This window comes from Gymnoscopelus microlampas (assembly GCF_963454915.1).
Source record: "Gymnoscopelus microlampas genome assembly, chromosome: 24".
NCBI classification, from domain to species: domain Eukaryota; kingdom Metazoa; phylum Chordata; class Actinopteri; order Myctophiformes; family Myctophidae; genus Gymnoscopelus; species Gymnoscopelus microlampas.
This window is the reverse complement of record NC_139961.1, coordinates 1,588,991-1,616,719: the sequence shown is the minus strand read 5'-3', so window position 1 is coordinate 1,616,719 and position 27,729 is coordinate 1,588,991. Positions and strand designations below refer to the sequence as shown.

The 27,729-nt window shown below is 40.1% G+C and overlaps 1 protein-coding gene across 1 annotated transcript; it reads left to right on the top strand.

Annotated features, from left to right (window-relative positions):
• Positions 1-1,519: 1,519 nt before the first annotated feature.
• Positions 1,520-19,546, top strand: bco1l (beta-carotene oxygenase 1, like; the record flags this gene model as incomplete). Its single annotated transcript, XM_084051153.1, has 12 exons — positions 1,520-1,586; positions 2,155-2,283; positions 3,881-4,010; positions 6,724-6,871; positions 8,256-8,403; positions 8,990-9,210; positions 13,297-13,467; positions 14,264-14,359; positions 14,926-15,031; positions 15,356-15,450; positions 16,921-17,032; positions 19,392-19,546. The coding sequence occupies exons 1-12, from the start codon at positions 1,523-1,525 to the stop codon at positions 19,544-19,546; spliced, it is 1,575 nt and encodes a 524-aa protein (XP_083907279.1). The 5' UTR covers positions 1,520-1,522.
• Positions 19,547-27,729: the final 8,183 nt, after the last annotated feature.

The following is a 27,729-nucleotide window of genomic DNA, read 5'->3' as shown; positions in this document are numbered from 1 at the left end:
ACATAAACCTTGGTTGTAAAAAAACAAAGTTGTCCTTTAAGTTATTTGTTACTACATTAATGTTACTTCTTGTCCTCCTCAGTGTGTCATGGCCCCTCGGGCCGGGTTGTGACAGTGTGTTTAATGAACAATATGTCATCATTACAGTCTTACAGCCCATAAAACCATATACTGATTTAGATAATTATCCTCAGGCTGATAAGCAGACGTGTTGGTAAACCAAGTCCAACGTTCACATGTCACTGAGGTCCAGACACCATGACATGCAGTGCTGTAAAGTAAGTACATGTACTCAAGTACTGTACTTAAGTACTATTTTGAGGTACTTTTACTTACTATACTGGAGTATTTCCAATTTTCAGTACTTTTACTTCTACTCCACTACATCTCAGAGGCAAATGTTATACTTTTACTCCACTGCAATTATTAGAAAACTGTAGTTACTAGTTACTTTGTAGATTTGGATTATTATTACAAAAGAAACATTAACCACTTCAGCCCTATACATATTTCGTCCATTTGTCCAAATAGCAGATCTACAAGCTCACAATGCGTTGCATTGTGAGCTTGTAGATCTGCTATTTTCAAAAGATTAGTCTATTTTGAAAACTTGTGAAATGGGACATTCTGCATAATGACTTTCTACTATTGGTACTTTTTAAGTACATTTTTAAACCAATAATTTTGTTACTTTTACTCAAGTCATCTTTTAATTCCTGACGTTTACTTGTAACAGAGTATTTCTACATTGCTGTATTGATACTTTTACTTAAGTAACAAATGTGAGTACGTTTTCCACTGACATGTGACTTACATGTCAGTGTGTGAAGCACTGTGCAGGTTCATTAGTGTGAACGTATGTCAATAATCTATAAGTTAACAACAATTACACATGGATGACACAACTGTACTGATACGTGTTATTTATTAATATCTTTACCCACTAATAATACTGTACAATGTGGATATACCTCATCCTGTAGGACATTACTGTATATTGTTGTTACTGTGTTGATATCGTTATTGTTTCCCCACCTTTCATATGTTTTTAGCAATCCTTCTAGCACCTTTTGTTTCGTATTGTATTTCTATTTTTCTTTCTTTATTCAAATAGCCAAGCCAAAGTATAATAGGTTAAATTTGTTAATGTATGTTTTGTAATCATATCTAAATCTACAAAGTAACTAGTAACTAAAGCTTTCAAACAGTTGGTGTGCAGTAACAAGTACAATATTTACTTTTCTTTTCTTGAACTCAAGTACAGCACTGTACTCATTTACTTTCCCCCTGCACTTGCCTGGTATCAGTTAGGGGTAGTTTGAGTTTTATTTTGAAAAGGCAGAGGAAGTATTAAGAGGTTGTGTAACAGTAAGTAGTATTATGCAACCCAGTGAGAGAGTGAGGAGTGGTTTAGATGAGCTGTAGGGTCACAGTACAAACACAACACATGTTCCTCCTCACACTTAATGCTTCACATCATATCTGCACACAGTAACACACTTCACTGGGAAATAACGGGAACATGCAATCCATATTCGCTAAGAATGGAAGTGAGACTCCAGAGCCTGTGAAAGCAGACATCAAAGGTAAGGCTTTGAAACACTTATTACTCTGACTGAAGAGTTTCTAAACATTCAGACACATTTTGAAAACTTCTGACAAAACTTGTGAATTAGGGTTTCAAGTATTGCTACTTTTTACTCCACTACTAATTATTTGAATACTTTACTGGTTAATTTGCATATTTAGATGTTTATTGCAAAACATACAGTATAGTCCTATTTTATACTTTGCCCATTTGACAATAGCCGATCTAGGAGCTCACAATGTGAAGCGTTGTGAGCTTGTAGATCTGCTATTTTTTTGCCCAGTGTTTGCCCCTAGAATAAGAGGTGTAAGTTGTTGAGCTCTATATTTCAAACCCTACTTTGAGGCGTTTTGGCATTTTGATAAATCCCTAAAACACATTAACAACAACAAGACAATTCAATGTGATTTAATTAAAACATCCTCTCCTCTCCTCTCCTCCGCTCCCCTCTCCTCTACGTGCGTCCATGTGCGTGTGTGTGTGTGTGCGCACGCGTGTGTGTGTGTGTGTGTGTGTGTGTGTGTGTGTGTGTGTGTGTGTGTGCGTGCGCACGCGTGTGTGTGTAGGGGTGGTTCCTGATTGGCTGCAGGGTACTCTACTACGTAATGGTCCAGGTCTGTTCTCGGTGGGAGACTCCGCCTACAACCACTGGTTTGATGGGATGTCTCTGATACACAGCTACACCTTCAGAGACGGTACGCTGGATTATAATGTTTATATATAAGATATAATGTATATATAAGGTATGGGATGTCTCTGATACACAGCTACACCTTCAGAGACGGTACGCTGGATTATCTTCTTGTGTCGGGCAGATATAAATGAATTAATATGTCTTGGTCCATCCTTGTTACTGAAAGACTTCAGTTATCCAATCCACCAAACAACACAGACAACAGTCAATAGCAACAGCAGGATTATCTGTCTGTCATTGGCAGAGATGTGTCACGTGTTTCATGGGCACAGCCCACATCCCAAAAATGCATGTCCCTTTGGGGCACCATTTAGAATGGAAATTAACAGGCTTTCTAATGGCAAGTTATTGTCAAGAAGTATTGGTACAACAGAGCAATAATCTACCAAACACACATTACCAAACCTTTAGTTTTATGTGTATTAAATGGTTCATGTCAAGGATCCCTAAAGTGATACATAAGCCACGGACCCTGCACATGTGTAAATATTTGGTGCCAGGGACCCCCATGACAGAAGATTTTGGTTAGATTAGATTTAATGCAGAATTCTGCAACTGTCTATACTATGGCCTACTGAATAGTCCTTTTTATACCTTCTCTCATTGGATTGCCTTTTAACCAATGAAATATTAGTGACATTATTAACCCTGGCTTTTCCACTTTTTTCCCTTTTTCTTTTTTCTTTTAAAAACAGCAGATCTACAAGCTCACAGTGTGAGCTTGTAGATCTGCCGGTTTCTAATAGTCAACGTATAAGATAGAGCGTAAGTTTTTTTTTAACTGTTCCACATTTTGCCGGGGACCCCCTGTGACCCCGGGGGTCCCTGGACCACCCGTTGAGAGGCAGTGATTTAGCAGCAGGTCTGTCAGGTGATTTCAGGAACGTGAAGTCAGGGGCAGATTTAGGAAATTGCGGGGCTCCAAGCAAAGCTCAACTTTGGGGCCCCCTGCGCCTCCAAACAAAGCCTCCACTTGTTACCCTATGAGTAATATGGGAACCCATGTAACATTATACTTTATACCACAAAAAATAGATATCCTAATTGATGAAATAGAAGAGAAACAAATATATTTTTTTTGTTGAGTTCCCAAACTTTTCAGGCCGTGACCCTCCAAAATAATCATATTGGAACATATTGAAATAAATATTAGGAAAATAGCCGATCTACCAGCTCTCACTTTCTTGCAATGCGAGGCGTTGTGAGCTTGTAGATCAGCTATTTTCAAAAATGTTGCTTCTGATAATATTTTACAAAGTTTGACAATGTTTGATCATTTTTTATAGTTTAATTTTGACGTAGTAATGGTCTTACTATTAGTTTTTTGTTTGTTTTCCCTTTTCATTTTAAAGTTATTTACATTGTAACTTTATAAATGTGCAGATACCCTGTATACACTTATATACTGTGTGTTGGTTTGTTTACAGTTGAGTGAGAACACAATGTTGCACATTAAGCTAATCATCTGGGGACCCGCAGAACTATTTGGGGACCCCCCCCTGGGGAGGTGTGTTACAGGAGTAAGTTGTGTGTTGTTGTATTGTGTGTGTTTTAGAGGAGGTGTGTTACAGTGTGTTGTTGTGTTGTGTGTGTTTTAGGGGAGGTGTATTACAGGAGTAAGTTCCTTCGTAGTGACACCTACAAGAGGAACAGCAGAGCCAACAAGATCGTTGTGTGTGAGTTTGGAACCATGATCTACCCTGACCCCTGCAAAAACATCTTCTCCAGGTACATATTTAACCCATAGAGTACAGAAGTCCTGACGTCACTCGTTCATCCCCTGGTTCGTAAAGTAATTTCTCTATGGAGAATAACATTGGGTCATCTTAGAATCGTCTCATATAAGAATTGTGGTCCAAAAATAAACAAACTGTCTCGGCGATATTGTCAGGGAGGAGGTTCTGTATAGTTTATGATAGTCAGTCACTCATATTTGATACAGTCTGTTTCTGGAGAAAATGTAACTAATTTGGCGGAAGTAACTTTATCATTTTCTCACCGTCAGTTGATGCTTCATATCCATAAGAGTCAAACCGCCGGGGTCACTTGTTTATTTTTGGAACACAGTTCTTATTTGACACGATATTAAATACGTCTATGGGGCCACCAGAAAGCGCACGCTCAGTCACATTCACACTGTCTGTAAAGCACAAACATAGTGGTTAACACTACACACAATCCAGCATGCAGTCATAGTCATAGTCATAGTAAACATGCACCAGACCACACTACAAGCCTGTGACCAGTGGTGGAACGTTACTAAGTACATTTACTTAAGTACAATTTTGAGGTATTTGTACTTTACTTGAGTATTTCCAATTTCCAATTCTTTTACTTCTACTACATCTCAGAGGCAAATATTGTACTTTTACTCCACTACAATTATTTGAAAACTTTAGTTACTTTTCAGACATAAATTATGATATAATGAAACATACATTAACCACTTTAACCCTATTTTATACCGAGGCTATTTGGAAATAGCAGATCTACAAGCTCACAACGCGTCGCATCGCGACGCGTTTTGAGCTTGTAGATCTGCTATTTTCAAACATTTAGTACTTTTACTTCTGGTACTTTAAATACATTTTGATGCCAATACTTTTGTACTTTTACTCAAGTACATTTTGAATTCTGGACTTTTACTTGTAACAGAGTATTTTTATATTGCAGTATTGGTACTTTTACTTAAGTAAAGAATTTGAGTACTTTTTCCACCACTGTAGGACTATCAATATGGCCCACCCGGACTAACTGGCAATAGAATATCACAAGCCCTCTATAGCCATAATAATCATGTTGGTTTGCATAATAAATCCATCTTAACAAAATAACCTAATCAAGAAAATAACAAAAGGACAAAAAAAAACATCAGGGCCACAGAGCTCCTCCTCAGGTTAAGAGAGTCACACTACAGGCAACGAGAGGCCATGCCGTCATCAGAGCTCCCTGGCTGGTCCATGACAACACGCCACTGAACCATCATGTGGAGAGCTGTGGCATGTGGCATACGAGGCTGTACATTACATTACAGTCATTTAGCACAGTGGTTCTCAAAGTGGGGTCCGGGGACCCCCAGGGGTACTTGAGGGGGTTCCAGGGGGTCCCCAGCTAAATGATGGACAGGAGCCAAATGGACCCTTATGGGTCTGTAACTCTGAGAGTGTACAAATGGAACCAAATGGACCCTGACGGGTCCATTTGGTTCCATTTGTACACTCTCAGAGTTAAATTGACATTGATTCACGATATGAATTAGGGGGTCCCATAGATAGAAATGCCATTAAATGGGGGTCTGTAGCCCTAATGCATGTAAAACTGGGGGTCCTTGAAATTAAAATGGTTGAGAATCACTGCTAGAGCCGTAAAAAAAAACTTCTCTTATTGGGGTCCCTGGATTATCTTTTCAAATGGGGGTCCGCGGGCTAATAAGTGTCAATTTGGGGGTCCTTGACATGAAAAAGTTTGAGAACCACTGATTTAGCAGACACTTTTATCCAAAGTGACTTACAGTAAGTGCATTCAACATAAGTAGGGAACAAAACTACTAATCACCAGAAGTATAAAGAGCATTTTCTTCTAAAACAAGCAACTAAGAGTATACCTAGCGCTAAGGTAAAAGTGACATATATCAGCTACCTACTTTCTTTAACAGATGAGACACAATAGGAAAATCAAATGAGCAAGAGCTAAAACAAATAAGTGTATCTAATAAACACGATCCAATAAAATAAAACAAGAGCTCGTACAACTAATTGACAACAAGTAGGCAAGGCTAAGAGGAAGGGTAGTGTTTCCTACCCTTCCTCTTTGTATGACAGGTGGGGGGGGGCAACATAGCCCACCATCAGATGCCATCAATCACCTTCTCCCACCTACGACCCAACACACGGCCAGGCAAACACAAGCCAGCCAGCTACACTACAAATAGCCAGGTGCGACTCCCTTTTAATCAGCCAGGTGTCTCAGCTGTCCTGAATAGATAGGAGTGATTTGGGGGTGTTACATAACTAAGGAAAAGCTCAACCCACTACATAATGCATCATAATTACCCTACAAATATACTGCAAATACACAAATCCACAGAGCGCTGCCCTGTAGTTGCTGCGGTGTCAGACTCAGTCAGCTGCTGCTGCTGCGGTTCTGTCCGTCTGTTGACGTTACTCTTTACCTGCTTGGTTTATTACTAACTAATAACTAACACTAACTAACGCTAAATTGGTTGTGAAAAACAAAGTCACCAAACTCACAGCCATGTGACAGCCAGGTAAAATAGTAACGTGAGCAGTCAGTGACTGCAGCTGTCTGACACCGCGGCAGCAGCTGACAGAGTCGCCACCTACAGCGCTCCGTGGATTTGTGTATATGTAGCGCTGCACACCTTAAACAAATACTAAACCTTAACCCAACTAACCTTCTAACCTTTATGTCTTTGTACCAGAGCCTTCACCTACATGTGTAACGCCATCCCAGATTTCACCGACAACAACCTGATCAACATCATCCGTTATGGAGAGGATTACTACGCCTCTTCTGAGGTCAATTACATCAACCAGATAGACCCTCACAGCCTGGACACTGTGGGCAGAGTGAGTACACACACACACACACACACACACACACACACACACACACACACACACACACACACACACACACACACACACACACACACACACACACACACACACACACACACATAATAGATTCAAACACTGACCAGAAGAAGGTTACATTATGGTCAAACCAGATAAAGCTGGATGCACCTGCTTATTAACACACAGAGGGAAAAAAATAACACTTTGATGGCTTAGTATCTTTTTTATTCTTAGTAGTCAAGGATATATGGAACACGGTCTTCTCCAGATCAACAAACTGCTCATGATAGCTGAGATAGAACGGTATTTAGCCTTTAAAAAAATAAATATATATATATATATATATATATATATATATATATATATATATATATATATATATATATATATATATATATATATATATATATATATATATATATATATATATATATATATATATATATATATATATATATATATACTATTTTGCAATCCTCCCAATTATAATTCACAGAGCACAAGTAAGTGAACGTGGCCCAGACTCTCAAACACAAGGACAATACGTTTACAGTTATATATAAGGCCATAATGCGTTCCACCAAAGGCTGATATTTCATAAGTTTGGATGTAAAACAAGTGTCCATACCTATAAAGATCAAATAGGCAGTCTATTTCAATAACACTAACTGTTTCTAATTTCATCAAAGAACACACTATCTGGGCTGGAATATGATCTCCTGCAATGAATTGACATCTGTGTCATTGTGATCACATTAGTCTAGTTTTACAGTACAAGGCACACGCTCAAACATGACAGATCTACAAGCAACAATGTGAAACAATGTGTCACATCATAACTTGCTCTGTTCTTTTTTCCCTCATGTTAACATAGTCGATCTCTTTCAAAAACAAATCACTTTCATTGTGTTGTTTTGTGTTCTTTACAATAGTCTTTATGTACGTATAGATGTTTAGTTATCTTTAGGATGTGTGCACTCTGAACCTTCCTGTTGCAGTAAAGACATATAGTATTATAATAGACACAGATTAGATAACATTATGTCATAAAGGACAGGACTATATGTGCTGAATCAGGTAGAAATGGAACCTGTAACTCTATCAGCGCTGATGCCTTGCTCAACCCTTTAGTTAAAGCTCTATATTGTGATAGTAATCATTGCTATAGAGTGTTTGTTCATACAAGGAGTCTCTACAGCTGTTTAGTCAACAGAAAATACCAAATGCATCAATGTAGAAATACTCCATTACAATACAGTGTAATTTCCAGGTGATCTACAGTCCCACATAGCCATCAACCTGGTAATACTCTATTACAAGTACACTATCCTAGAGTAAATGTACATAGTTACTAAAGTGAAGAAGTATTTTCCAGGTGAACTACAGGAACCACATAGCCATCAACCTGGCCACGGCTCATCCTCATTACGATGATGAAGGGAACACCTACAACATGGGCACAGCCATCATGGGCCTGGGACGACCCAAGTATGTCATCTTCAAAGTCCCTAAGGACGCCACGGGTACGAGAGCACCGCTCAAACACAACACAACACAACACAACACAACACAACACAACACAACACAACACAACACAACACAACACAACACAACACAACACACACACACACACACACACACACACACACACACACACACATGTGCAACATTGTTTTCTCACTCAACAGTAAACAAACCAACATTACATAGGCTACAGTATTAATTGTATAGAGGGCATCTGCACATTTATAAAGTTACAATTTAAGCACTTTTAAGACCTTTTTACTATTACTATCACTGCGTCAAAGATAATCAACAAACTATACTATAAAAATGATCAAACATTGGCCAAATTGTGATATATATAATTACGAAAACAGCCGATCTACAAGCTCACAACGTCTCGCAACGTCAACTATTTTCACAATATTGATCTGTGGATCCAAGTCAAACGAAATGTAAGAGCTTGTCAGGGTGGGGAGGGGGTCCCCAGTTCAAATTTTTTTTTTGTAAAGGTTGAGACGCATATGAAGCTGGGGGTCCTTGACATGAAAAAGGTTGAGAATCACTGATAGTTGTGTTTTTGTTTTATTGTGTTTTTTATCCCAGACAAGGAGCGAGGTAAGCCGGCACTGCGTAAGGTGGAACAGGTGTGTTCCATCCCGTTCCGCTCCATGCTCTATCCCAGCTACTACCACAGCTTCGGGATGACGGAGAACTACGTGGTGTTCGTGGAGCAGCCCTTTAAACTGGACCTCATGCGTCTGGCCACCGCCTACTTCAGAGGAGTCAACTGGGGCAGCTGTCTGAAGTACGACAAGGACGACGTCGTGAGTGGGCTTTTAGTTTAGTTCTTACAGTATGTCATACTTATAGTCCTTGGGCCAAACCCCAAAATCTCACATATCGCTACCACCTGGGATGGCAAATTCTAGTTGGGATTTTTTTATTCCTATACATCCCTAGATATTATTTTTGTATGATAGACCTTCCTGAGGCCCAGCTAAATTGGGGTTATCAGCTGCTAAAGTTACCACCCCCCATAGAAAAATGGCATTTTAGACACATGTGCATATCTTGGTATTGGCTCACGTTCAGGGCATATTACAATGTTTTATATTTTATGTTTGGTATCATTTTTAAGGGGACACTTTGAGCTTTCATTCGAGCCCTTTGGTGACTATGTATGATAAGTACAGTGGTCACTGGAGCTCTTCAAACCTTTAATAACCTTTTTTTTCTCACAATTTCCGCCTAAACCATATATTTTCTTTTAGTTCTGTGGCATCAAGAAACATCAGAGACACAAAACACAACAACTGGAATACTGACATGACCCTAAGGATTCAGGAAATGTATAATTTACCCATAGTATTTCATTCTGGGGTGGTAATTTTCAGCCTTATCTTAAACAAGCACTTTTTATGAGAAATAGACCGGTCAATAGGCATATAAGAAAGAGTACCACTAAACCTCCCTAAACATTGATACAAAAGGGTTTTCAATTGATTCTGGTACCTTTAGGCATGCTTGAGAACATCCCAAATATCCAGGAAAATATACTTAGCAGAAAGGCATAATTTTCAAGATGCCATCCAAGATGGTCATGCAGTTCTGGGCAAGAACCATGCAGTGTTTTGCATTCAGTACAAATATGTAATTTCTGCCTATTGTAAAAAGGAGACCACTTCTAGGAGAGGAGACTGCATCTATAGCTGTATGAGACCACTGTACTGTATCTAGAAACCACTGTACTGTACTGAATATATTGGAAGTGGTCTGTAGACCACTCTACTGCATCTGTAGACCACTGTAGTGCATCTGCAGACCACTCTACTTCATCTGTAGACCACTGTAGTGCATCTGTAGACCCCTCTACTGCATCTGTAGACCACTCTACTGCATCTGTAGACCACTGTAGTGCATCTAGACCCCTCTACTGCATCTGTAGATCACTCTAGTGCAGACCACCACACTGTATCTATTGCTATCTGAGACCACTTTACTGTATCTAGAGACCACTGTATTGTGTATATATACCACTGTACTGCATCTAGCTATATGAGACCACTGTATTGCATCTAGACCACTGTGCTGCATCTATATCCCACTGTACTGAATCTATAAACCACTGTACTGCATATATAGACCATTGTACTGCATCTAAAGACCACTGTACTGCATCTATAGACTAGCTACTGTATCTATAGACTGCTGTACTGTATCGATAGACCACTGTAGTGCATCTGTGTAGACCATGTAGTGCATCTGTAGACCCCTGTCGTGATCTGTAGACCCCTCTAGTGTGTCTGTAGACCCCTCTAGTATGTCTGTAGACTACTGTCTTGATCTGTAGACATCTCTGGACACTGATACTGCATCTGTAGACCCCTCTACTGCATCTGTAGACCACTCTAGTGCATCTGTAGACCACTCTAGTGCATATGTAGACCACTCTACTGCATCTGTAGACCACTATACTGCATCTGTAGACCCCTCTACTGCATCTGTAGACCCCTATACTGCATCTGTAGACCCCTCTACTGCATCTGTAGACCCCTATACTGCATCTGTAGACCACTGTAGTGCATCTGTAGACCACTCTACTGCATCTGTAGACCCCTCTACTGCATCTGTAGACCACTCTACTGCATCTGTAGACCCCTCTACTGCATCTGTAGACCACTCTACTGCATCTGTAGACCCCTCTACTGCATCTGTAGACCACTCTACTGCATCTGTAGACCACTGTAGTGCATCTGTAGACCACTCTACTGCATCTGTAGACCCCTCTACTGCATCTGTAGACCACTCTACTGCATCTGTAGACCACTGTAGTGCATCTGTAGACCCCTCTACTGCATCTGTAGACCACTCTAGTGCATCTGTAGACCCCTCTACTGCATCTGTACACCACTCTACTGCATCTGTAGACCACTGTAGTGCATCTGTAGACCACTCAACTGCATCTGTAGATCACTCTACTGCATCTGTAGATCACTCTAGTGCATCTGTAGATCACTGTACTGCATCTACCGAGCCTTTGTGGCGACATAGTCATGTTAAATGTGCTTTATATATACATGTTTAAAGCTGTGTTGAGTTGAGATGCAGTATAGTGGTTTATAGATACAGTACAGTGGTCAATGTATGTGGTCTATAAATGCAGTACAATGGTCTATACATGCAGTACAGTAGTTTATAGATTCAGTACAGTGGGATTGGATGCAGCACAGTGGTTTATAGATTCAGTACAGTGGGATACAGATGCAGCACAGTGGTCTAGATGCAATACAGTGGTCTCATATATGCAGTACAGTGGTCTCATGTAGCAATAGATGCAGTACAGTGGTATATATACAATACAGTGGTCTCTAGATACAGTAAAGTGGTCTCATATAGCAATAGATACAGTGCGGTGGTATATATACAATACAGTGGTCTCTAGATACATTAAAGTGGTCTCATATAGCAATAGATACAGTGGGGTGGTCTAGATACAGTACAGTGGTTTCTAGATACAGTACAGTGGTCTCATACAGCTATAGATGCAGTCTCCTCTCCTAGAAGTGGTCTCCTTTTTACAATAGGCAGAAATTACATATTTGTACTGCATGCAAAACACTGCATGGTTCTTGCCCAGAACTGCATGAGATAGGCATACATTTGGCATGTCTGTACAGGAGAGGCTTGTAGGTATCCATGTAACCCATTTTCATTCACATATATTGAGGTGACAGCTCAAGGGACCATTTGGAAAATGGTGATGGTCGTTTTTCCCTCGCCAAAATGTTGTCTTAACTTTGAATCATTAGGTATTTAGCCCCCTTCCCGACAAGGTAGCATGACAAGGTTGGTCCCATTGGAAACCTGAGGTTGTCTGGAATCAAATGGTATCTCTATCTTTGGGCTACGTCTAAATTTGAGTGTTCCACAGTCTCCGAAAGACAGTCTCGCCGGCGTTCCAGCCAGCCATCCCGCAGGTCTCATAGGGTTAATAAAACATTGAAAAAAACACACTTGGGACCACTTTTTTTCTTGGGATCATCAAAATCCCAATATTAGAGGTCCTATGGATGCCAAAAATCAAAACTAGAAATAAAAAAAAGCAGTCGCGCGTGGACCCCTCCTAGGGCCTCTACTACTTCAGCTTTGATTCCTGAAAAAACTGCTCCACCACCAAATAGGCCACACCCACTTCATCAACTACTTTAATTGGACACAGGTTTGTTTAATTTATAAAAAAAAGGAGCAGTGTGATGTCCAAAAAGTGTGTTATATAACTTTTAATATGTTGTTGGCTATGAATGAAAATCCGCCTATAGAGAAAAATAACAACATGTCAAAAAATATAAAAAGCTGCTCCTATGGAAAGTCTATCATATTTTTATTTACTTATATTGGCCCAAAAAACAATTTAGTATAGGTAAGGTTTTGCCAACTTTGTGGTAGCGATATCTCGTCTGGCCCAAGGACTATTAGAGCCACTTAACTTAAGTAAAAATATCGATACCGCCATGTAGAAATACTCTGTTACAAGTACAAGTCCTGTAAACAAAAGTATTGGCATGAAAATAAAGTAGCGAAAGTAAAAGTACTCGTTATGCAGAAAGTCCTGTTTTAGAAGTTTCTTGAAAATAGCCGATCTACAAGCTAGTTCACAACGTGTTGTAATGCGACGCATTGTGAGCTTTTAGATCGGCTGCTTTTCAAATAGCCAAAGTTTAGACAGGGCTAAAGTGAGCAAAATGTGTTAATATATAGCAATCAGTTTGACCTATAAGCCTATAGGATGCTATACTATGGCTATGGCTGGAAAATAGCCGATCTACAAGCTGAAGATGCAAGCATCGAGTTTGAGCTATTGATCTGCTATTTTTGCTAATGTCTGCCTGTCTGTCTGTCTGTCCTCCCAGACATGGTTCCACCTGGTGAACAGGAAGACAGGGAAGGCCGTCTCCACCCGCTACGTAGGAGATGCTCTGGTGGTGTTCCACCACCTCAACGCCTACGAGGAGGACGGCCATGTTGTTTTTGACATGATCACATACAAGGACAGCAACCTGTACGATATGTTTTACATAGAGGTTAGTTTATATGTACCCAAACGGGGTTGTCAAGTAGTTGTACGAGCTCTTGTTTTTTTGGGGTTTTTTTTTTGGATCTTGTTTATTTGATACACTGAGCTCTTGCTCATTTGATTTTCCTATGTGTCTCATCTGTTTAAGACAGTAGGTAGCTGATATATTGCACTTTTACCTTAGCGCTAGGTTGCGCTAGTTGCTTGTTTTAGAACAGGGGTCTTCAACAGGGGGTCCGGGACCCCTAGGGGGTCCTCAGAGTTACTACAGGGGGTCTGCCAAATCTTTGTGTGATATGATTTTTTTTTTTACCTTAACCACTTGAACCCCATAGCAACCCTTTTTTGAGGAGAACTTTAGCCAAAAATAGCAGATCTACAAGCTCACAACGCCTCGCGCTGCGAGGCGTTGTGAGCTTGTAGATCGGCTATTTTTGGCAAAGAGGTATAGGTATAGAGGGGAAAAAGAACAGTAAACGTAAACATTTAAAAAGTTGAATCTAAATCACAATTGTATAAAATATAGAGGGGGTCCCTGCTTCAGCTCTCTCTCAGCCAGGGGGTCCTTGGGCTGAAAACGTTGAAGACCCCTGTTTTAGAAGAGAATGCACTTAAGACTTCTGGTGATTAGTAGTGCTGTTCCCTACCTATGTTGAATGCACTTATTGTAAGTCGCTTTGGATAAAAGCGTCTGCTAAATGACTGTAATGTAATAAATGTAATATGTACACTCTCAGAATGATGTATAGTAGTTATATTTGGTCAGTTGTAGTATGTGATAACACAGTGTTTTCTCCATACAGAACATGAGACAGGACACAGACGACTGGGTGGAAAGCAACAAGACCTTCTCTCCCCCCGTCTGCCACAGATTTGTACTGCCTCTCAATGTAGACCAGGTGACACACACACACACACACACACACACACACACACACGCGCGCACGCGCACACGCACACGCACACACACACACACACACACACACACACACACACACACACACACACACACACACACACACACACACACACAACATTTTTCTTTTCCTGGAAACAACAAAAACGATGGCGCTTAGTCCGCTTACACAACACACAACGCATTTCACCCACTTCTTTAAACCTGTAAACCTGTGATGTGACAATAAAGTTGATTCAGATTCAGACTTCCTCAACGCGTCACATGGTGCAACATGTTGTGAGCTGTACATATATTGATGCGGTCGGTCAGAAAACCTCTCATCTCCACATTTGAACTTGTATGTTTTTTCCCCCCTATAAATCAATGCACTGCTTGTTCATACAACATTGTCACACAAAAGCATCAGAAATAGCCCGTCTACAAGCTCAAATGCGAACGCTTGGAGCTTGTAGATCTGCTATTTTCAACGATATACAGTATGCTGTTTTCAGCATGCAACAACATTTGGATGTTGTTGTTGATATTGTTGTTGTTGTTGTTTTTCAGGACAGTCCCCAGGGCAACAACCTGGTGACGTTGACAGACACCACAGCCCAGGCCGTCCTGCAGACAGATGGATCTGTGTACTGTACTCCTGATGTTCTCTTTACAGGTTATTATATCACATATATATATAACAACATATATGTACTCCTGATGTTCTCTTTACAGGTTATTATATCACATATATATAACATATATGATGTCAAATGACACCCAATGACATAGTATAACATTGTGTGTTGTATTGTGTTGTGTTAAATCATAGTATAACATTGTGTGTTGTATTGTGTTGTGTTAAATCATAGTATAACATTGTGTGTTGTATTGTGTTAAATCATAGTATAACATTGTGTGTTGTATTGTGTTAAATCATAGTATAACATTGTGTGTTGTATTGTGTTAAATCATAGTATAACATTGTGTGTTGGATCAGGGTTGGAGCTGCCAGGCATCAACTATAAGTTCAATGGTAAAAAGTATCGTTATTTCTATGGATCCAGAGTGGAATGGTCCCCTCACCCTAACAAGGTAATAATGTGTATTAATTATTATTAATAATAATAACAGTAATAATGTGTATTAATTATTATTATGAATAATAACAGTAATAATGTGTATTAATTATTATTATTAATAATAACAGTAATAATGTGTATTAATTATTATTAATAATAATAACAACAGTAATAATGTGTATTAAGTATTATTAATAATAATAACAGTAATAATGTATTGTCTGTATAACACAAGATTCACAAATAATAAATCTATCTATCATGTATGTTGTGTTATGTTATAGATAGCTAAAGTAGACATAGTGTTATGTTACAGATAGTTAAGGTAGACATAGTGTTATGTGTTAATGTTACAGATAGCTAAAGTAGACATAGTGTTATGTTACAGATAGTTAAGGTAGACATAGTGTTATGTGTTATGTTACAGATAGCTAAGGTAGACATAGTGTTATGTGTTATGTTACAGATAGCTAAGGTAGACATAGTGTTATGTTACAGATAGTTAAGGTAGACATAGTGTTATGTGTTATGTTACAGATAGCTAAGGTAGACATAGTGTTATGTTACAGATAGCTAAGGTGGACATAGTGTTATGTGTTATGTTACAGATAGCTAAGGTAGACATAGTGTTATGTGTTAATGTTACAGATAGCTAAGGTAGACATAGTGTTATGTTACAGATAGTTAAGGTAGACATAGTGTTATGTGTTATGTTACAGATAGCTAAGGTAGACATAGTGTTATGTTACAGATAGTTAAGGTAGACATAGTGTTATGTGTTATGTTACAGATAGCTAAGGTAGACATAGTGTTATGTGTTGTGTTACAGATAGCTAAGGTAGACATAGTGTTATGTGTTATGTTACAGATAGCTAAGGTAGACATAGTGTTATGTGTTATGTTACAGATAGCTAAGGTAGACATAGTGTTATGTGTTGTGTTACAGATAGCTAAGGTAGACATAGTGTTATGTGTTATGTTACAGATAGCTAAGGTAGACATAGTGTTATGTTACAGATAGCTAAGGTAGACATAGTGTTATGTGTTATGTTACAGATAGCTAAGGTAGACATAGTGTTATGTTACAGATAGTTAAGGTAGACATAGTGTTATGTGTTATGTTACAGATAGCTAAGGTAGACATAGTGTTATGTTACAGATAGTTAAGGTAGACATAGTGTTATGTGTTATGTTACAGATAGCTAAGGTAGACATAGTGTTATGTTACAGATAGCTAAGGTAGACATAGTGTTATGTTACAGATAGCTAAGGTGGACATAGTGTTATGTGTTATGTTACAGATAGCTAAGGCAGACATAGTGTTATGTTACAGATAGTTAAGGTAGACATAGTGTTATGTGTTAATGTTACAGATAGCTAAGGTAGACATAGTGTTATGTTACAGATAGTTAAGGTAGACATAGTGTTATGTGTTATGTTACAGATAGCTAAGGTAGACATAGTGTTATGTGTTGTGTTACAGATAGCTAAGGTGGACATCTTGAACAGGGAACACAAGGAGTGGACGGGTGAGAACTGCTTCCCGTCTGAACCCGTGTTCGTCGCCTCTCCGGGAGCCGTGGAGGAAGACGATGGTAGGAGGAGGAGTTGAGGGTTCAATTCCCCCGCTCTGAACAGCCACACACACTGCTGAACCAGTTAAACCCCAGTATCCATATACTGGGGAAACTTTGGCAGAAAATAGCAGATCAACAAGCTTGTCGGCTATTTTTAGCAAACATATGTAGAACGAAAACTCAAAACTCACTAATATAGAGCCCTGAGGGACTAGACACCATATGGGGTGATAAAATGCAGAGCGTAAAGTTCTACAGATACTACTACTAATGCAGACATTCAGGGCGGTTTCACACTATGGTCCGTTTGAATGAAACCGTTTCCGAGAACGAATGGCTTCTCCCAGTTGGCCAGCATTCACACTGGCCAAGATCCTTGCGCGCTCGAGACCATTTAATTTCAACAGTAATGGTAAATATGTGCGTCATGGGGGCGCTGTTGACTATGGGGCTTTGGGCGAGAGCATGTCATTCACAGTCTAGAGTGAATAATAAAGTTTGACTGTGTTCCTGTCGTTGTCTTGAGTTATAATAACAACAGATCAACAATACACAACCAAAGCAGTGTGTGCACTGGTCTTTGAAACCTCAAAATGTAACGTTGTCTGATGGTAATATGATATTGGCGTCACGGACGCATCCTTGGTATTTTAGCAGTAACGTCACGGACTAATCCTTGGTGTATTTATCCTTATATATACGTTCGCCACGTTTGTTTATTATTTTTCACGGCTCGCGCTACTCAATCACTAGCGGGATTATTATTTCTTGTCAACATTCAAGTAGAACTATGAGAAGGTATAACCCAGCTAAAATAATGCGTCATTATAAAAATATATAAATGATATATGATTAGCAGTCCACTTCCTTCTCTTGGTACGGATGGATTCACACTGCCGCGTTCCGTTCCCGACTCCGCAGGAATCGGACCCGAAACTACCTCCCGAGGTGGTTTCGGGAACGGAACGGTGATACGTTTCGGGGAACGATACGCAATGTTCACACTACCACAACATCAGCCAAGTGGCCCAGGGTGCGCACCCGGGACCATAGTGTGAAACTGCTATTAATCTACTAAATGCATGAACAATTACAGGGAAACAGATTTTGAACCTGTAAATCTCATTGTTCTGATATTAGGAAATATTTATTGTGTGTGTGAAAACTAAGTAAGTAACTGAATAAATACAAATAATTGTATGGCCGTTTTACTTAGTTTTTACGTAGTATTTCTACTTTGTTTTATTGCTACGTTTAATTGTTTACTTTGTCAGTAGTGGAAAGTAACTAACTATGTACTCAAGTACTTCTTGGTAGTGTGTTGCAGGCAGTGTTAATTTTGTCGACTAAAACTATGACTCAAAATATTTGGCGACCACCTATTTGTCAATATACAAATACTATATAAAATGAGCTATGATGATTGACACTATGACTAAATATTATTGACAATTTCGCCAATTAAAACTAGTCTTACCCATTAGCCTAAACTCCTTTGCCATTTCTTACTATTTTTAAAAACATTTCCAAATAGTTCAACTAGCCGGTTTGCGTGGACATGCTGTGAGCTTGTAGATCGCCTATTCGAACTATTTGAAAATGCTTTTAAAAATAGTAAAAAAGAAATGGTAAAGAAGTTTAGGGATAATGGGTAAGGCACTGGCGAAAATAGGGCCCTATGACTTAAAGGAGTAGTTCACCCAAATAATTACGTATTTTCTACACACCCCATGAAGCATTGAATTCATGGAGATATGTTTGTTTATGTCGCATTCCTGAGACAATAATTTGATGACCATTTGTCCGGTAAGAGACTCAATGGAGACTCAGCTGGTCATCAAATTATTGTCTCAGTAAAACGACCAAAACAAAACAATCTCCATGAATTCAATGCTTCATGGGTTGTGTAATTGACAGAAAATAAGTCATTTTTGGGGGTGAACTATTCCTTTAAACTAAATATCTGTTCTCTAAATCCTTGGTTCTCAAAGTGGGGTCCGGGGACCCCCAGGGGTGCTTGAGGGGGTTCCAGGGGGTACCCAGCAAAATGTGTAAATATAGCATCAGAATAATTATGACCTTTTATACTTTGGCTATTCAAAAATAGCAGATCTACAAGCTGATAGCGCGGCACCGAGTGCCGCGCTATGAGCTTGTAGATCTGCTATTTTTGAAAAATCTTGAATATTTTTGCAAATCTTTGAATATATATTTTTAAAGCGAACATTTGTAACTGAAATCTTTGCTTCTGGGGGTCCCTGGAACAAAATATTTTTAGATGGGGGTCCGCGGCCAAATACATATAATTTTGGGGGTCCTTGACATGAAAAAGTTTGAGAGCCACTGCTCTAAATGAACTCTGGGTGTGTTTTTTCAGGTGTGATCCTGTCCTCGGTCATCTCCCCGGATCCGGACATCTCTCCCTTCCTGCTGGTTCTGAACGCCCAGACCTTTGAGGAGATCGCCCGAGCCTCCATCGACGCCACCGTCCACATGGACCTGCACGGAATGTTCATCCCCTCGTCCGTGTGATACCTCACACCGCCACGGGGAGGCAGCGCAGGCCTATACTGCAGATAACATTATAGCGTTCATCCCCTTCATCTGTGTTATAGAGCCCTTAAAGGAGTAGTTCACCGAAGAAATGACTTATTTTCTATCAATTGCACACCCCGTGAAGCCTTGAATACATGGATTTATTTGTGTTTTTGTCGCATTCCTAAGCTAATAATTTGATTCCTGTCTCCTACCGGCTAATGTATCCGGTAGGAGCCACAAAGTAGATTCTTTGTGTCTCCTACCGGAAATACACCCGGGCATCAAATTATTGGCTTAGGAATGCCACAAAAAAACAAAATAATTCCATGTATTCAAGGCTTCATGGGGTGTGCAATTGATAGAAAATAAATCATTTTTTGGGTGAACTCCTCCTTTAACCTTTTGTGACTACATCACACTGCTAAGAACCATGCGTGGGCAGGCCGGCACCAAATGAACCCCATTCCGTCATGTCTCATTAGGACGCGCCTCACTAGCCAACACACAAGAGGAGGTTGAATGAACTGAAACCAGAGAAACCCCGAAACAATATGTTGGGAATTGATTGCATGAAACAATCACCTGTGCGTCCAGTCTCAACAGTGATGAGCTGTGGATTTTTGAGCCAGGGGGGCTCTATTTAATGACATCACATAGCCGATCAGCTCAGTGCTAGTTGAAATACTGCATTCAACATGTGATTTTTAACGTAATTATATTTCTTATTATTTAGTTGCATTGTTAATTTGTTGTTTTTATTTTTGTTTCAATGAATACATTATTTTATTTTCCTCACCCACACATAAGTACTTAAAATAATCAGACAACTTGTCTTTACTTGAATTACTTTTAAAAAAAGACTTAAATTGCTTTCAAAACAGTGGTTTTAAAACAATCATATGAACAGTAATAATAAGGGGATAACTTGGTGAGTGTCTGGTAGGCTACAGCAAGCTTGTTCTTGGGTCCTCTGCTAAGCCATTAACCCTTTCACACTCTGCAGTGCAGAGACTAGTTCAATTCAAGTCCACACATTCAATTCAAGTCCATGGCTTTTCTCCAGTAGCCTAATGTTATGAAAAGCAGCCAGGGTCTATTGTTTTAGGTGTTGAGGACGGCTCGCCGCTGATGGTGCGTGCTTGCTCGTGCATGTAGAGCAGGGGTTTTCAACGTTTTCAGGCCAAGGACCCCCTAGCTGAGAGAGAGATGAAGAAGGGACCCCCTCTATATTGTATTGTGTTTTATTTATTTTTACTTGGTCTGCTCATTTTCCCCTCTACACCAAACCTCTTTGCCAAAAATAGCAGATCTACAAGCCCACAACGCCTTGCAGCGCGAGGCGTTGTGGGCTTGTAGATCTGCTATTTTTGGTAAAGTTCTCCTCAGAATAGGGATGCTAGGGTTCAAGTGGTTAATGTAAAACATAAAAATCATTTCACACAAAGATTTGGTGGCCCCCCTGTAGTAACTCTGAGGACCCCCTAGGGGTCCCGGACCCCCTGTTGAAGACCCCTGATGTAGAGCTCCCAGCCCCCAGAGCTCCAGAGCTGTAGGGGGCGCCACCCCTGCGAGCCCCGCCCTATACCAGACTGTATACTGCAGATAACATTATAGTGTTCACCCTTCATCTGTATAAAACAGGGGTGTGTGAATTATTGCCAGTGGTATAAAGTAACCAAGTACATTTACTCAAGTAATGTTCTTGAGTGAAATGTTGAGGTCTTTTTGCTTTATTGGTGTGTTTCCAATTTTCAGTACTTTTACTTCTACTCCACTACATCTCAGAGGCAAATATTGTACTTTTACTCCACTACAATTATTTGAAAACTTTAGTTACTAGTTACTTTGTAGATTTTTATTATTATTGGAAAACATACATTAACCACTTCAGCCCTATATACATTTTGGCCATATCAATAAGTGAGCTTGTAGATATTTTCAAAATATTTGTATACATTTTATACATAATGAGTACTTTCTACTTTTGGTACTTTAAGTGCATGTTGATACCAATACGGATACCAATGTAGAGTACTCCTACATTGCAGTATTAATACTTTTACTTAAGTAACACATGTGAATACTTTTTCTACCACTGCTTATTGGCATCGCATCCTGTTCAGATCTCCCTCCACACAGCTGGTTCTAATGTAATATATTTCCATATAACATACATAGATGTAAGATGACTTCACTTCACAAGTAAGCTGCAGACAGAGAGGAGCCTGGTGGGGGTGACAATTAACATTGGCTATTGTTCTAGTTGATAGACATAGCGGCTATGCATTTGTCATCAAGGCTGACACTGTTCTTTTCCTGTTACAGTTGCAAATGTGGAAAGCCAGGGGAAGTGGGGGTTCACCTTTGAGGGCTGTCACACCCAACACGTACCTCCTCTTATTCTTTAGATCTCACTACTATAAATATACTGTAAAAATGTAAGCTTGGGGTGTGTGTGTCACTCCAAGCCGTCAGGCTGTGGAGGTGGCTGTGGAACTCTGTACTATGATGAAATAAACTGGAAGAAGTAACCTCACTATATGGAGTGATGTCTCATCCATTCTTCACCATTCATTCACATCTCTGGAACATCAAACTATCTTTACAATATGGCGTTGTTGGCAACTTCAATAGTAGGCTACATTAAAACCTGTAAACTGTGGTTTTAAGATACCACATATGGCGTTTAAGTCGGCAGTCGCGTTGGTTTGACTATCTGGGGAGCGGGACGCCGATCTCCAGAAAATGCTGAGCCAGGCGTCGAAAGGACATGCGCGGACGGGGCCTTGCGGTGGATGGAAGGATCATGCTATCTTCCTGCGACGTGGGGGGACCACTGCAAGGGGGGCCTCGGCACGACATGACGACAACTTTTCGGGGATCTACGGGGAGAGGCTCTCATCATGACCAGATCTAGGAGGCTGTAACGACTCATCTGACTGCACAACTTATCCTCTGCGGTCGCTAAAGGAGCGCGCTGCGGTGCTGACGGCAGAGCGGGGAACCTGTGGATCGACGGGGTTCTCTCGTGGCGGGTAATGTTGTGAGGATGGACGGGAGACAGCGGGTGCCAGCAGAACGTAGAACCGGCGATGAGGGGTTCTTCGTGGGGAGTGTGTTAACATTTTCTGCGATCGCAAGTAGAGCGTGCTGTTGTAAAAATTGCAGCTATCTGTTGGACAATCTGGAGAGACTGCACTGGGAAAGCGGCTGGGGCGAGAAAATGACATTGAGGGAGACTACAGAGAAACATTATCGAGCGGGACATTGTGCATACGGGACCTGAGGTTATATTTTTGTGATAATGGTGGGTTTAAACTGTGGAGCGAGGGCTGCCGTAGCGCAAGTGTTTGTGAGGAAGTGGTTTCACTCTCTGGTCTCTGGGGTTAAATGTGGATTTTTTTATTTTCGTTGAGTGCTGAGAACCGGGCGACTCCCGTGAGGTACATGCGGGCGATTCCCGTGAGATGTGTATGAGGGCGATTCCCTTATGTTTTATGTGTAACATTTTTCCCAGAGTTTGAAGGACTAACAGGGGGATCCTGCACGCTAATTGGAATCAAGGAATGAGTTTTCTGTCTATTTGTAAATCACCTTGTCACTGTACTATGTAATCTTGGTTCTTGTATGTGCATTGTTCTGTATTGGATGATTGTTTGCTATTTAGTGTTCCTGAATGTTTTATTTTTGTCCTGGTTGTGTTCCAGTCAGTTGTCATGGGGGGCGGTTCTTTGTTTTTCTTTTGGAAATATAAGTTTTTGCGGAAGACGTTTGGAGTCTCCCGTGGGGGGTCTGTAATATATTTCCATATAACATACATAGATGTAAGATGACTTCACTTCACAAGTAAGCTGCAGACAGAGAGGAGCCTGGTGGGGGTGACAATTAACATTGGCTATTGTTCTAGTTGATAGACATAGCGGCTATGCATTTGTCATCAAGGCTGACACCGTTCTTTTCCTGCCTCTTTACAGTTGCAAATGTGGAAAGCCAGGGGAAGTGGGGGTTCACCTTTGAGGGCTGTCACACCCAACACGTACCTCCTCTTATTCTTTAGATCTCACTACTATAAATATACTGTAAAATGTAAGCTTGGGGTGTGTGTGTCACTCCAAGCCGTCAGGCTGTGGAGGTGGCTGTGGAACTCTGTACTATGATGAAATAAACTGGAAGAAGTAACCTCACTATATGGAGTGATGTCTCATCCATTCTTCACCATTCATTCACATCTCTGGAACATCAAACTATCTTTACAATATGGCGTTGTTGGCAACATACAATAGTAGGCTACATTAAAACCTGTAAACTGTGGTTTTAAGATACCACACTAACTAATGAATGCTTTAACATCAAGCTCTGAAGTCACTGAACAATCACCATGATCAGAGCGTGATGGAACTCTGTCTCAGGTCTGGGCTACAGCTAAGAGCGAGTGTGAAGAGCCATTGATCATTAATATATATTCATGATCATTAATATGAACCAGCTGTGTGTAGGGTAAGTAGACAGACTAATGTGACACTTTTTGATTTCTGTCAGGTTGTGTTCCCACATTATTGTTGACTGATTGATAGATTGAATATTTATTAGGCAAAATGTAAAACAGTACAATTACATTTAAAATACTTTGTCTAAAAGGTCTGTCCCAAAAAGTCCTTGCAGTCTTGTTTCCATTAAGGTCCTTGGTATTCAATTCATAGTCTAATATGGTGGCACCAACAGTTGAAATATCAACACAAAAATACAGAAAAAATATCGCTATATGTACAAACAAAAACAAAAAAATGCAGAAAGAAGATAATACTATACGTACAAACAATGGTGGGGGGGGGATGCGAGTCAAAGCAATAATAACACTATATGTACAAACAATGGGGGGGGGGGGGGGGGGGGAATGGTACTTCCTCCTTTTTTGACTGAAAGGTGAATTTTCAGGGCTGATTTAAATGAGGCCAGCGGTTGGCAGTGCTGTAGAAGGAGAATTTGCCCATGTTTGTTTTATGGGTGGGTGGTACCAGATCGTTGTCAACACTCCCTCTAGTTTTGTGACTGACACAGAGATCACTCAAATGAATAGAATGACTGAAAACAGGAAATGATGCCCATAATTCACCCAAAGGCCTCCTGGCACACTGGAGGATACTGCATCCCTTCATCTGTGCAATACCTCACACCACCAGGAGAGGGAGCACCGGACTGTATACCACAGAAACAATAGGCTCTATGCACAGCAGCCATTTCATTGATTGAATACCTTGTTAAACAGTTTGTAAACAGTACAGTGGTACGATTAAACAATGATTGTAGGGCTTGTGTCCATTGTGGTCCTGGGTGTTACATTCATCAAGACATTTAAAGACATACAGATACAATAATATACAATATGTACAAGACATTAACGCTAGAAGCAATGAACGTATATGTTCAAAAAGCAGTTGGGACGGGGGGGGGTCATTTCTGGGGTTACAGATGTTTCTAGGGCTAGATAATGGCAGACAGACCCTTTCATGGCAGTTTTGAAGGAGGGTAAGGAGTTACACTGTTTGATGCTTGGTTGGACCACACGGACACATGACATCATCAACTTGCGACAGGAGTTGTCCCTATTGAGTAAAAGATGAACTATTTCTAAAATAAATACAATATTTAAGGTGTTTTTAATTTATCATTATTTATTTTAGTTATAGAGGGTAATAATAATGTATAAAGGCATATAAGTCTTATTAGCCAGGATCCTTAAAATCACTGAAACCCTACAGTATATATACTTCACCGACCGGGGTCCCCCAGGGCTCTGTACTTGGCCCGCTCCTTTCTTTCCTCCTCTACACCAAATATCTTTCCCCATAAAAGTAAATCTAGATAAGGATAAGGTACCTGGTTCAGTGGTTACATAGTGTGAGGAATTAACCCCTTGAAATAATCGCTACACAGGTGATTACAATTGTATGAATCGAAATGGTTTTATTACCCTTTAATCTAAGTTACAATTATGTATGAGTCTATTAACCAACCAGAATGAATTGTCATATACAAAAATAATACTCTACCAGCAGTTACAGTTCAATTCAGAGCTCTAAAGATACACTCCTCTAGAGCTAGTCGAGAAGTTTGTAATGCCCTAATATTATTTTCCAAGCGTTTATATGACTGGCATATACAGTAGATACTAAAACATTAATAAAAATCATCAACAGGAGTCGCTGTTGGTCCACCGTAGGGGATCGAGCAGGCGGCTCCCATCCCTTCTCGCGACCCATCGTTGGGGTGGGCAAGGACCCCCTCCCTGCTGTCTCACGGTCTCTCACGGCTGCCATGGGAGACGACCTTGGCTCCCTTCAGGGCATCTGTGGGCTGTATCTATCCTCCCTAAAACTCCTGCCTCGATAAGAGTTCTATGCAACTGTTATCTGAGTTTGGCTGAAGCACTGAGAATATATTTTAATTGTCTGTTTGCTTTAAACTGGCCTACTGACCTGTGATGTGCTAGCAGACATCCATTTTCACTCTAGCATTACAATATTAATATAAGATAGTTAAGACCACAAAACATTACTAACTTTATGAAATAATTTGAAGCACTATGACCATTAAAGTAATTTTGCCTGCAGTCAGTTGAAGTAAATTCTATGTAACACACCGTGGTTAAAATAACGTGGAATAAACGCAAGCCTTTAGTGGGGATGCAGAACAAAGGAGACTGATCCGTGGTGATAAGGTTCCTCCGTGTCTTTATTTGTCGACAAGGAGCAGAAAGGTTACTGCAAGGGGTCCAGAATTAGCAGCACACCGCCGCACACAAAGTCACAGGTTTTTATACACAAGATTTCAAAATACGCTCCTTGATTTCAGAGCCCCTCCTGTCCTCATTTTCAACCAATCACAGGCTGATCCGTCATGGCCGAGCGGATAGCCCACTGCGCATTTTAATAGGGTCACACAATGTCTGGGAATCAATTCAACAATAATCTGCTTTCAGTACAGAACCACATTTCACAATTAAGTTTCATTATGAGATTAATACTTTGCACATTATACACTTTAAAATGATACCAAGAATCATGTTCTCATTCATCTGTAAACAATAGTTACTCAATGAGGCTTCTAATAACGCAGGAATCAATTCAGAGTAGATACTTTTACTTCTCCTGGCTTCTATTTTAGTTAAAATCACACAGGCCATAGTTAAAGACTTTGTTCATTTTACTTCAGTATATGTTTTCACCCAGAATTAATAGTTACACAATCAAAGCAACTTTGTTTTTCATTCCAGTGACTTGAATAAACGTGTGATGGCTAGACCGACCGGCAGGCCTATGCTAAATAGAATACCATGGGGTCGAGCCTCAAAGCAAATGATCACAATGGAACAAAAGCTCCTCTTCCTGGTGTAAACACGAATCTCTTTTGTTAACCAAGGCAAGGTGATTCTCTTTGTCTCCTCAAACACCAATTTTGTTACTGTGACCGTCCCTCCAAGCAGATGGTTTATTGTCACAACACAGCAAATGGCCATATCTCTTTAAGGAACATTTTAAAGAACCTCAATTTAATCATTCTACTTGTACCAATTAAATAAGTCAAGTTGTGGCCTATTTTATGTATGATTATGGCTGGAATATACATCACAGTAAATCACTCGAGGAGAGAGAGAGAGAGAGAGAGAGAGAGAGAGAGAGAGAGAGAGAGAGAGAGAGAGAGAGAGAGAGAGACTACACACACATATAATTCAAAATGGTGGGCGATCTAAAGGTCAGAGGTCAAAAGTCAGACCACAAAAGTTGTCGGGCATGAAGAGACGCATGTGTGTATCGAAGTTTCATGGTTGTAGGTCAAACAGGGCATGAGTTGTACCTGTTCAAAGTTGGCACTTTCAATTGAGTGCTATAGCGCCACCCTTTGACGAATGAGTGTGAGAATTATTTCTTGGTAGTTTTTCATGAGCATCTACCATATGGCCGAGTTTCGTAAAAAGCGTATGCACGGTTAAGCCAGAACTGGCAAAAACAAGTATTTTTCAAACTGCTCAAAATTGCGGAAAATCTAAGGGCGGAGCGTAATGGTCAAATCGATACGTGTGTTCCTCATGAGTCAAGGCACATGTGTAAGCAAGTTTCACGACTTTCGGCCAAACGAGGCATGACTTATGCCTGTTTAAAGTCTGCATTTAAAAAAAA